The 13,628-nt window shown below is 42.9% G+C and overlaps 1 protein-coding gene across 1 annotated transcript in view; it reads left to right on the plus strand.

Moving 5' to 3' along the window:
* The window catches only part of ttc7a (tetratricopeptide repeat domain 7A), a 50,431-nt gene that overhangs the window by 23,327 nt on the left and 13,476 nt on the right, over positions 1 to 13,628 (plus strand). The window contains 5 exon segments of the mRNA XM_029449860.1: positions 7,223 to 7,339; positions 8,510 to 8,622; positions 9,183 to 9,256; positions 9,258 to 9,318; positions 12,617 to 12,819. Of these exon segments, the coding sequence (XP_029305720.1) occupies positions 7,223 to 7,339; positions 8,510 to 8,622; positions 9,183 to 9,256; positions 9,258 to 9,318; positions 12,617 to 12,819 (568 nt within the window).

Below are 13,628 nucleotides of genomic sequence, written 5' to 3' on the forward strand. Positions count from 1 at the left end.
ACATGCAACAGAAAATGATGGTGGAGTGTTGGTGAATTGAGGATGAGGCACCAATCGATTGCTGTATAGATGTACTTTTTTAGACTTTGTATGGTGTTTATTTATATGTGTGTGTGTGTGAGTGAGTGAGTGTGTGAGTGTGTGTGTGTGTGTGTATGTGTGTGTGTGTGTGTGTGTGTGTGTGTGTATGTGTGTGTGTGTGTGTGTGTGTATGTGTGTGTGTGTGTGTGTGTGTGCCTCCAGTGAGTGGCGCAGTGAGGCTCTGTCCTAACACTAGTCCTCTCCGTAAGGATAGGGTGTCTCAGCTCGACTGTGTTGGAGTCCAAGCACACACACACACACACACACTCTTGACGCCTTATTTAGACGTGCCAGAGTGGAGGCCTGCATTGCGGTACCTATGCCCCTCATACACCCTTACCCTTTTAACACTGCAGCTCTGACCCGAGCCCTTGTGCTGCTTAACAGGAACGTTGTCCAACACATAAACCGACCTGTCTGCCACACTACACACGTTAAAACACTTAGAAAGTCACGTGGACATTTACACTCTAATCATTTTGGTGCAAGTAAGGATTTTCTTTGGGACACAGAGGCTATGGGTTGGCATCTCTTACCATACATCCACCATTTTACCAACATTTTCATCTTTGACCAAGGATTAAAAAGCACATTATATTACATAACTTCTAAAGTATATCAGAGTTATTAAAAAGCATATGGAATTTTGGCTTTGAATCTCAATAATTACACTAACATTTTGTTGTGATATGTTATTATCTTATTTGTCATAAGTCACTAAAATGTGTAATAGGAATCCAGCTTTAAATTAAATTGTGGAAGGCAGGTCAGCAGCAGTACAGTCCCAAAACGTTGGTTTAAGATGCTCTCATTATCTCACAGGAAGGATTCCAGTCTGGCATCCTGAACAAACACACTTAAAAACATTCATTAGCTGAGGAGGAGGCTCCGTCTTATAGATAGAATAACTATCCAGGCCAATTATTTCACGCTAACCACAATATGGACGCATGTTGCATCATCTTTCTGATGCGTTTTCTCTCCATTTGAAGCCCATTTAAAGCATTTCATAATGCAGCCATTTGGGGTCAGTGTTGGCCTCCACGGTCCCAGTACAGACAGATGGGGTACATCCATCAGGAGGGAGAGGAAGAGAGAGGAAATGCAGAAAAACAAGAAGATGTATGAAACAACGAAGGAAGGGAAGAATGTAAGAGCCTGACAGGAAGAAGAAAACACAGAGTGGGTGGATGCAGGGAAGACGATGGCTTTACAATTACACAAGCTTTACTGATCAGTACTGTATGTACAATTGGAACATGAAATCTGTTCTCTATCTGTCTAGATGCACCATCGCACACTTAGACACACACACACACACACCTCCTCCATAGAGACACTTGACTGCTTTGACCCATTTAAGAGCTCTTTTTCGGGCTCAGCCAATCACATCGTTCTCTGCGCCAGGAATCCCCATCGCCCCGGTAACCATGAGGTCATATGGGTAGAGCAGGCAGCATCAGTTGTTGTTCCCAAACTGTTGTTATGAAGCGGGAGAGAGACATTGAGTCAGAGAGGAAAAAAGAGAGGGAACAGCTGAATTTAAATGAATTCATACTGAATGTCCTTTAGCTGTATTATTACCTCTAATATTGATTGATTTATGTTTCATTAACTACACATGCCAGTAAAGCATATGTGAATGGAGGCAAGTGAAAGCTGAAGAGAGACAGACAGCTGATTTCTGCAACGACCTGAAATTTTAGCCTTGGTCTGACCTGGCCCAATTCATTTTGGCTCAACTGGCCTGGGACCGACAGCTAACACACTTTTTCATCCCTTTAACTCTCTCTCAAAGTAAGTTGAGTGTAGCAGTGTAGCAAACACACGGCCTATTTTGCTATACTAATCTGTCTATAAGTATTCAGTAACTAACTGTGAATAATACTGGAAACATCATATTGTATAGAAGGGGCAACCTCCAGAAGCCAATGCAGAAGTGCCTTGAACCTGCATTCTTTCTATTGGCCAGCAGGGGGTTGTAAAAATAAGTCTGAAAGGTATAGAAGTCTATGAATTAAAAAATGACCCTACTTCTCTCTTGATTTATTACCTCAGTAAACATTTTCTCAATCTCTAGTTTCAAGTCTTATTCAATGCAGCACGATGTTCATTTAGTAAATTATGGTCCCATTTACAGTAAAATAGACGTTAAAGCAGGGTATTGTTTAGGGCGTGGCTACCTTATGATTTACATGTCGCAGAGAAGCCAATGGGGCGCCCCCCTGAAAGTCAAGGAGTCGAGCTGTTGCTTGTTGGATTTTGGAAGTTTGCATGACATTGCATAGCCTATATTTTATATTCTAGCATAGCGAGCGCACTTGCTCAAAAATCAGGTGAATAGTGTTACCCACAGGCTATAGATATCAATGGTGATGATGTCACACCCACAAAGCATGATAAACGAGACAGGGTCCGTGACTCAAGATGGGTCTGGTGGTATGCAGACTTTGTCGCAGAACCCTGATGCAGTGAGCAGGCCATCCGGCTCCGTCGCTTCCTGCAGGGAGAGAGGGAACAGCGAGCAGTAAGTCCACGGTCCCGGGAAGCATCAAGGTCATGGTGAGGCGTGCAAGCCAGCTTCACCCCAAGCCTTTCAAAGCCAACCAAGAGACAGTCGCGTAAGGAAATGCCACAGAGGAAATGCGTAACAGAACGGAAACAGCGACCGCTCTCCAAAACACACCTGTGAATGTTTGCTTACATGCAAACAGAGAAGAATGAGAAAAGGTCGAGAAGTACTTACAATATTTTAGACCTAAACCCAACCGAGACCTGCAACATGCACATTAAAATGAGTCCAAACCCGGTCAAAATATAGCAATACCCCCGGCAGCCATCGAGCTGAGGCTGAGTTGCAGACCTAAGAGTCAGAGAATGAGCGATGGAGACACAGAGAGAGAGATGTAGTGAAAGGAGGTGTTTTCTCAGTAACAAGCTCACTGAATATCATTTGCTTTGGATGTGTGAGCGAGCGTCAGAGATCAAAGCATGTATCGTGCATGGTGCTGGGCATGCCGTGACAGTCGTGTGTATGTGTGTGTACTTGTGTGTTGTGGGGATGTGGGTGTACGTGTGTGCAAGATAGTAATCTGGCACATACATGTTTGTGTGTCACTGTGTGTGTGTGTGCATGCATCTGTGTGATTCTTGTTAGCTACTGCGTCTCTGCACCACAGCAAACTGTCAGCTCACTGTAGCACACTGAATTTCTCCTTCCTCCTTTTCTCCCACATCCTCTACCCACCGGCTCCTGTCTTCCTCTCTCTCGCTCTTTCTCTCTCCCTTTCCTTCTCCATCTCTTCCCCTCTCACTCCTTCTTTTCTCACCCTCTCTTTCTCTCCTTGCCTCGCATCTTTTTTATCTCTTCGTCTCCGTTTCTCCCTCTTCTTTGAAATTTTAATCACCCAGTAAACAGGCATGCATTTCAATGTGAAATGGGATTCTGCTACAGATTGAGAGAGCTGAGGCGAGAGAGGGAGAGAGGGGGAGGGTTGTGTGACTGTGTGTGAGAGAGAGGATGGGGGGAGGGGGGGAGAGTAGGGGGGGGGGGGGGGGGGTCGATCGTGGTCTCACAGTTTGTACTAAAGAGAATGATTAATCCCAGCCTTTGATTCTGCATTCATCTAACGGGATGTTACAGCATGAGAAAGTGTGTTTGTAATTTGTGCATGTGTGTGCATCTGTACAAGTGTGTGTATTAGAGAGTGTGTGCGTGCATGTGCATGCTTGCCTGGCTTCTGCCCTGCAACACAAAGCAAGTATTCCTGCACAGGTTTGTGTGTGTTAATCTCTATGCATGCACTGTATACATATATATATATATAAGTATACGTGAGCATGATGTGTTTGTCTGCATGAGCCATGTGCCTGTAGAAAATACACACTCTGATCTGTGGGAGTGCAGAATGACTAGTACTGTAGATGTAGCACTTTTTTAAGGGAACATTATTAGCTATTTTTGTATGGAGTTTACGCTGGCACTCACCACTCTTAGCTGGCCACCTCCGAGCGTTTACACTGAGCTACACTGCTCGCTGCCATCCGTCCTCAAACACTACGCTTATTCTGCTCACACCATGCAGGCTCATTCCCAGGAGCCTGGAAATGACATCTTTTGTAATGTGATGTGTAGTTTGGAGTGCTGTAATCTCGATGAAATCTACCTTTTTGAAGCTGCAAGGGAAACACTGGCTGTGATCAAGTGATGAATAATGAGGTGGAAAATACTTGGATGGCTTAGATCAGACATTACTTACTAGAATGTACGCAGTAAAACCATTTTATAAAGACTCAAGCTGGTTTGAAGATGTGATTTAATTGAAAAGAAGTAGGTATAAATTCTCAAATGATGGCCTCACTTGCAGTGAAAATAAGGGCTTTAGTTGAAACAGCCCTAAATAAGAGATTGTTTTATTCTTGATTTTCTTAACATAAAACCAACCTCGTTTTCTGATTTGCTACCTGACAATACTGTTAACTGGTAATGCAAACTTAAACCTTCCTCCATTTTTCCTCTATTACACTTCACATACACATACAGTATAGAGTTTGGCTATATTGAAATTCTCCTGCTTTGCTTTAAGAAAAACAACGATATACAAAATGATCGTGTTCACAATCTTGCACGTTCTACTTTTATCAAAGATTTCTTTGATGGTAGCTTAACACAGCAAAGAAAATGTAAAATCTGATGCAATTGGAATCCATTACCTCCACCAAGGAGTCATGTTTTTGGCTCTGTGTCAGTAGGATTACAAATAAAACTACTGGGCCTATTTTCATGAAACTGGGTGGAAGGGTATAGCATGGGCCAAGGAAGAATTACATTTTGGAGCAGATCTGAATCATGGGGTTAATACACGGACCAAATACTGGAAACATTCTGAGCAACAAGATAGACCTACAACACATCTTCTTAGTGTCCATGTAGTTTTCACATAACAACTTAAAACTCGTGAATTTACCAAAATCTGAAGAAATACTTCCCAAACGGGAAAATGGTTTCATCTGAGGAAATGTGAATGCACTATTGGCCCTGGCGGAGGTCCATGAGGTCCATTCTAGTTTGAGAATAAGACCAGTATTTGTGTTAAACACACACAAATACATAAATATTGTGAGACGCTACTATTATTTGAATGCCAGGTTTGACTCTTTTATAGTAAACTCGGTATAGGTGGTTCTTCAGGTTGTACATTCAGGGTAGACAGTTCTCTGTACGCAGGTTAGACACCCAAACCCATACACCTTGTCACATGTCTACACGATGATGGGTTTATACCATCACAATGCTTCTGAATGCTTTGCCACACTGGTAATGGGTAGCCTAGAGACACACACAATCACACACTCTGGTGGACCCCTACTGGCAGGCGTATCCTTAACACAATGTCCCTGGGCAGCACTTGTCAACTGCACGTCATGCCTTCCTCTAACGCACACTTACATTTTTTATTTTCCAACATCCCTCCATCTTCTCTTTACACACAAACACACACACACTCACGCACATACGCCCTTCCCCCAATCGCCCACCGACCCATGAGTCAGTAACGAGGTGCATTTCACTGAGAGTTTTCTCCCCTGACATGAGCTTGTCTCGCTATTGATCCTGCGCCTACCTTTATCTATTTTTTCTCCCTTCCCTTTCTCCTTCCCTCCGTCCCTCTATTCCCCCTGAAACTGGAGCAGCCTTCAACAACAGGGAGGCAGTGAACAGCGAGGCAGGCGGGCGTCAGATGTGGCCACCATAGTCTCTTTGCCTCTCTCTCTCTCTCTCTCTCTCTCTCTCTCTCTCCTCACACTCATGGATGAGTGATGCCCATGACAGACTGCATCCTCTACTAGCCCCTTCTGGCAATTACTACACACATACACACTCTCACATCAGAGACTCCCACATCACTTAACCAGTTGTCTTCAACTAAATGGGCCGAGCGGAAACACTCTATGGCCTCTGCTCATCAACCTCTCGACACATCGCACGTACACACACGCACGTACACACACGCACGTACACACACTCTCAGAGCTTGTTGTTGATGACTATCTTTACCCACTCTCTGTTTGTATCGATCCACGTGTGCCTCAGACCCCATGCATCAGTGAGATGTTGATGGGTCCTAAGCACTTAACCAGCTGCTGTGGAAGCTCAAACATTTCTTTATTTTTATAACCAAATCAGCAACTGTCAGCTGCATGGGGATAATATCAGCTAGTTTCCAGTGCTCTTCCACAGAGCAGTTTGCAGGTTGGATGCATTTTATTTCACTAGTACACAGTGAGAAGCACTGAAAGGTTGTTTTGTCTTGTAATCTTCTTTTCACTGAATATCATGTTGTGTGTCCATACCAATGTGATTAGTGATAATAGGAACAGGATTGAGCGAGTTTAAGCCCACATAAACATCCCTCAAGGCTGCTCAGTTTACAGTTTAATATCCATACGGGTATAATAACAGCAGATACTGTTTTTTGGTACACTACAGGTGAATAGGGTAAAGCATTTGAACTAATAGATACCATCTTGACACTTCCCCAGTTGATTACTTACATTAAGACAATGGCTTTTTTGTATTACACGTTTTCGGAAATGTTAGGTATATATATGCAAATGAGGCATCATCTTGTTAAATATGTGATAATTTGCATACATTTCTGGATAAAATGTTGTATAACTCAGGCTGTGAATGCTAAAGTAACAAACCTCTCAGTAAAAACATTTAGAACATAGAGACATAGAGAGGAATGAAAATGGAATGTTTGGTGTGTGTACGTGCAGCTGAAGAGGAGATTTCTGTCTCAGAGTCTGACAAAAAACTCATTTTGAGAAGTCGTTAAAGATATGTATTGTAAAAGTCCATACATTTTGAAGACACTACAGGTGAATAGGGTAAACACATTTAACTAATAGATATCACCATGAAAGTTGATCATTTACATTAAGATGATTATTTTTTGTATTGCAAGTTTTCATGTTATGGAAGCAAAGTAGTAGAATCTTAAAATGACGAGTGCATGATAAATTATGTTTTTGCCTGTGTCTCGCTCAAAGGTGTACATCTACGTGAGGTGGTAATAAATCGTGAAAAAGCAGCATGATACATCTGATGAGTAATGTGTGGGTATTTTTGGTCCAGTCTGCTGTTCACAAAGGCGAAGCTTCAAGAGGCCCTCTTCGGCCCGGCCACGGCCCTGCAGACCTGCGAAGAGATGCTGCAACACTGGCTGAGCCGCTATGATGTCAGCCGCTCCAGGTGTGTGTGTGTGTGTGTGTGTGTGTGTGTGTGTGTGTGTGTGTGTGTGTGTGTGTGTGTGTGTGTGTGTGTATTCATGCACTCATGTATTTCTGATGTAACATGACCATGAATTATAAGGTTTGAATTATAAGGTTTGTCAGGTTCTGAGCAGTTTTGAGATATTGAGCTTCAAAGTTGTCACGTCTTACATAGTAAAACTATTATGCAGTAAAGTCTATTATTCATCATAATAACTGGAACCCATAAGGAACTCTAAATATAAAATATCAACATCCTTTCAAATTTAAAATAAGGCTGGCAGATAACACGTACAATATACACTGTAATTATCAGGTTCCATCTATTAAAGCATAAAAGAAAGAAATGATTTCAGTTCTGAAAAGTTTGTTATAATACAGAAAATCCATGTATTGAATACTGAAGGGAGTTATGATATATCTATATTTGGGCTCACATTCCGACACTTTTTGGAATACACACTGCAGATACTTTCTCTCCATATTGAACGTTGTTCGTCTGTCTAGTCTTCTTCTTTTCGCTGCTCTTCTGGTCTCTGTTCTTCTCCCAAACTTGCTTCTACTTGTCAGCCTGTACAGCGCAGCTCATCACTGCCGGTGTCTATAAATGTAGTCGCCACCAATACTGTGTGGCTGCTGAAATATACAAGTTACAAGCTCCAACACAAACCCAGTTCTTAATTTATCTCACATTCTTACTCTACATCTCTAAATCTAATCTACTGTAATCTCCAGAGAAGTTATGGTAACTTTGAGTTACAAATAATATCATTTGTGCAAACATGAGCATGAGCTATTTAATGAACATTAAGAAGCTACCTGCTCTCATGACACTGTGTGAAAGCTTATCAGCGTACGAGATTCTCCTGACGACACTGATGTCCTGACGTTGTTCAATCACAAATGGTGGGAAAAGTTATTGACAAAAATTGTAGCCGTCTGTGAGCAGCTGTCATCAGCAATAAACATCTTTCTGCAGTTAAATCACAGCCATTGATTTAATACCAGTACATGGCCATTGATTCTTTGATAACTTATCAAAGAACCATTTCATGTGTAATGTATTCCTATTATTCTAAGGTCACTACATGTAGCGTATCTGTGCTGGTGAGTGTGTTTGTTCAGTTTGTGCTGTGCATGTGTGTTGCAGTGAGACAGATGACAGCGGCAGTATACCGATGGCTGAGAGGGCAGAGGTCAGCTCTGGAGCCAGGAAACCCTCCATACACCTCACCCTGCCAGACTTCCAGGACACCTCCACCGGTCTGCTCTCTCTCTCTGTTTAAAGTCTTTCTAATAAGGGACTGTCACTGTTTGGATTACAACATGCTGAATTTATTATTTTAAGTTAAACACATCCTCCTTTTCCTCTGGTGTAAATACCAGTAAGAAAGGTGAATGTGCAGGTCGGTCCGAATCCCCTGGTATTCGACTTATTGTGGATTTCAAATGTGTTGCCTGAAACATTAAGTATCAATGATCTGACTCACCTCCACACTTTGTTCTGAGCAGAGTCAGGGGTCTGTTACCTGCCCTTCAGTCACAGGGAATCTATTGAAATTCTATTAACAGAGGATGAATGTTTGTTTTCTCAGAATGGCTCTGTTCTGTCATATTCTAAGTTAGTTTTTTTTAATGAATATGAATGTTTTAGTATATCTTGTTTTCATGTGTTTATCATTTAGTATCTCTAACATATCAAAGTGTTCATTGTGTTGAAGTGGAATCACTTGTCAACCAGAGTTGCTGTCGATTAAAAGAGGTACAATCATTTTCATCTCTAACCGTTGGTATTTCTTATCCCTTCATTGTGCTTCATTCAGGTTCACTGAGCCCCACATCAGTTGCAGTGTCTCGTCTGGAAGCGGCGCTTTCTGAGGTGTCGGACCTCAGCTCTCACCCGTCGTCAGGGACCCACCTACATCTGGACCATCCTGGAACGCATTTGGCTGCAGGCTGGTATGACAACAGCACACAAAACTTTTCCCAAACCTTGAGTTTGGAATCTCTTTGAACAATTCTTTACTCTTGTTTGGGGTGCAAGTCAGGCAAACGTCAAGCAAAGTTGACTATGAGGAAACGTTTGTTTAAAAACCGACAGCAACCAGATTCTCTTTTTCCCAGCGTTATTAAGTTTTATGAATAATAATCCTATTGGTACATGAGAAATGGACAAGACATTGATTTCAGGCATCAAGCTTTCCAGACGAAGAGTCTGGTGCCAAACTTGCGACGCAGTGACACTTTGATCTGAATGCTAGTGGCGGCATGCTAACATGCTCACAAGGAAATGTTGACATGCCCAAACACATGAATGCAGCACAAATGCCCTATCTTGCAATGTTAACAAAAGTGAAACATGACACGGGTTATTCTTTGGCCCGTGCTTCACCCTTCTACCAATTTTCATGAAAAATGGGCAATTAGTTTTTCCGTAATCCTGCTGAAAGACAGAGAAACAGACAAACCGAGACGAAAACACATTTCTCGGTGAAGGTAACTAGAATAAAAACAAGAATATCAAATGGCAACTTTTGAATGAAAACCTTCTGCACACACAGACTGTGCTGTGCAGATGCTGCTGTGAAATGTGTGCAGTCTGGCTATCTTACTCAGCTTACTGACCTGCTTACACGCTCAGTCTCTCTGGGGAGTGAGATATCGTTGATTCACTTGATACAACGTGAGCACACGTTTTTTTTTCTTTCTCGCTTTGAACATTGCAGTCACAGAAAAATCACTTTGGGTCAACTACTATATGTGAGAGACTGGAAAACCCTCTGTGATAACATCAGAGAAGTAGATCTACAACAAAACCATTTCCGCTGGAGATGATGTATTTGTAATCTTGTTATTGTGTAAAACTACATAATTTAATATGATTACTGCAGCCATTTTCTATATTCACAAACAGCAGTATACAAGGACATGTTTTAACAATTTAGTGGGTCGAACCAATTCTGCATACCTGCGTACATGTGGCCACTGTTCTATTAAGGGCAGAATGGCAGTGATGCATACTGCTATTACTTCCAGCCCTTCAGCCTCAGTCTGCCTGTGGAAGTTTACAGAAGAGCAGAGCATTAGCAGGAAATGAAGAGAGAGGAGTACAGAGATGCTGCGCACAAACAACACACCATCCATCCACTCAGGCTGGAGTGGATGAGGCATGAGAACGGGAATGGAATCCATACAGCAGCCTAATGAAGGCAGTGATGCAACCAGCATACCAGGGATAGTTCAAATACAGGATGGGATGGGTGGAGGGGCCGCGGGGTCATGTCCCCTATGGCCTTCTGCAATTTGAAGGTTATTTTCTACGTCCAACCTTTGAACTCTGCTTTTCCTCTGTGGAGAGCAGGCAAAATATAATGTGCTCACTGCTGATTTGAACTAAATCGTGTGTGTGTACATGTGTGTGTGTGTGTGTGTGTGTGTGTGTGTACGTGTGTGTGTGTGTGTACATGCGTGTGTGTACATGTGTGTGCGTGTGTGTGTGTACGTGTGAGACAAGGGGGTGTGTCTCTTAGTTCAAGGTTAAGTCAGTTGTACCCCGAACCCCCCTCTCTCCTTCCCAGCATTCCTCTTCTCATCGGTCACTTCCTCTCTCAATCTCACATCCTCATCGGCCACATCAGAAAACACACACACACACACACACACACACACACACACACACACACACACACACACACACACACACACAGAGGGCTCTTTAAAATGGATATGGACATACATACCTGCAATCGTATAAATGGATTGTATACATAAATGCACTGATTTAAAAATAATTCCAGGAGCTCAGGTGAGAAGCAGATAAATTGCCTTACATAACCAGAGAGCATTCACTGAATCCTTTTTCCCCAAAGTGAAGCTATGAACAGTAACCCAGAGCCTGGGAAATGTCTCTTTCTCATCTCGCAGAGGTAGCATGCATGCACTAAGTATCTCCCATCTGTGCATCCATGAGACACAGGTAAACAAACAAAACATCCGCTACCAAACACACACATGGGTTCACACAGCGCTCAGGAGCAGACGGCGTGCACAATATATTTGCACAACGCAGTTCACTGTCTCTCTCTGTAACACATTTGATCTCCTGTAATTGCATCGTATCCCCATTTGAGCATGCATCAGCGTTGTGGTTGTCTGCCAGAAGCTGTCATAAATTGATTTTTCCAATAACATTTTTAGATCTTGGTCGTTAATAACTTTTTTTATAACGTTTTTGCTCTCTTTGCATTTCATTGATAAAACTGTTTTAACTTCATTCAGTGTTTTTACTGGTTTTACTCACCGGGTCCGTTTGTTTTGGAGAGGAGGAGACCTCTGCAGATATGTGAAAACCTCCTGAACAATGGTGGTGAAAACAACAAGTCCCATGATCCCACGCTACGTCACAAAAGCAACCAAACTTCCCCTAGAGGGAGAGCATTTAATAATGTGTGATTAACCTAAACCTAATCTTACCCTGACCTTAAACCAAGTCTTTACTCTTATGTTACGTTATGGGGACTTGCATTTTGTCCTTAAAAGAAAGGCGAGTTAACATCGTGTAAACAGATTGATGTCCCCACAACATATATATACACGGTCACACAGTGTTTAGAGCTGAAGAGTTTCTTTCTCAGGGTTTCTCCGGGTGTTGACCCAGCGTCCACTTCATGATTGACATCTCCCTCCCTGCGTCAGCATGCCATCCAGATATTGGTCTTCCCCAGTCCCAGGGGCGGGTCCTCTGGTCAGCTCTGTGTCCGAGTCTTATTGGACATTAACTTGCTTGTAGGCGTGATGGGTGTGTGTGTGTGTGTGTGTGTGTGTGTGTGTGTGTGTGTGTGTGTGTGTGTGTGGGGTTTGTCCTCATCTTCCCAGCAGCAGCAAAGAAAGGAGGCAGGCAGCTTTAGTATGCGATGGCCATATTTAGGCAAGACTTTCATGACTTCCCAGGCACTTCATTGCCTGCTCCCACTCTCTCTTCCCGTGTGTGTGTGTTGGGGGGAGGGGGTCATCCCAAATGTAGTGTTTTGTTTGTATTTGAGCGCTGCACAGTTTACATTTGAACATAATGCTGCTGAACTCACAGTTAAGTCATGCTACTGATGGGATTAATATATTTATCTTCTTTCTCTCTCTCTCCCTGATTTTCCTTTCTTCCTCTTTTCTTTAATCTCCCTTTTCCCTCCTCTTCTCCCTTCATCCCTCTCACCTCTCTCACTGTTCTTCCTCCCTCCTCTTTCTCTATCTCCGCCTTCAGGGGAGTTGTTCATGGCCGACGGTCGGCCAAAGGAGGCCCAGTTCTGCATAGCCGAGGCCAGCTCTCTCTTCCCCAACTCGTACTCGGTGCTGCTGCAGCGGGGCCGCCTAGCCGAGCTTCGGGGCCAACTGGACGAAGCCAAAAGCCTGTATGACGAGGCCCTGGCCATCCATCCCACAGGAGAACGCATACTTGTGCACATGGTGAGAGACAGTGAAAGCTAAATTAGAGTTAACGTCACATTCTGCATAGTGGTCAGGATGCTCCACAAACGCACACAACATGGATCCACTACTTGAGTCTATTAAATCATCATTAACATAAGATGCAGGCCGCATTCAATGCTTTACTTGAGTACATTGAATCACATTATATAGTCCTGTAATGCAAACTAATTGTTCTTTTGTAATCCAGGTCTTTGTAACTGTACACAAACAGCACACACACACACACACACACACACACACACACACACACACACACACACACACACACACACACACACACTTGGTTAAGAAGATGTAGCTTTACATGATGTATTCCCGCAAATTCTTGCATGCCAAGCTTCTCATCTCAACAAGTTCAAATCTGGCATCTTAAAGGTATAATATGTAACATTTCTGCATTAAGATGTCTAAAAACGACTAGACTAATGTATTATAAGTTGTGTAACATTATCCCAGATGTTTCCAACAATTATGAAAATGGTCCGTTTCATTTAGTCGCCTGTAATTCATCCCGTTTGCGCATGCATCAGCGTTGTGGTTCTCTGACAGAAGATTTTCAAATCTTGGTCATTTTTAAAGGATTATCAGAAAAACTAGCTGAGGAGACGTTAGCGGTTAGCTCGCAGTCCCTGCATCCTGTATCCGATCCCGGTCAGCTACAACAGCAGCGGAGCGCGAGTTGTGTTTAAGATGAGGACGTGTATCGGCGTGGCTCCACCGTCGTAGGGGATGTGAATCAATAGAAACACACCAATCAATTGACGCCATTACCCAGATATAGAGAG

This window comes from Cottoperca gobio, chromosome 15 (genome assembly GCF_900634415.1).
Source record: "Cottoperca gobio chromosome 15, fCotGob3.1, whole genome shotgun sequence".
In the NCBI taxonomy this organism is placed as follows: domain Eukaryota; kingdom Metazoa; phylum Chordata; class Actinopteri; order Perciformes; family Bovichtidae; genus Cottoperca; species Cottoperca gobio.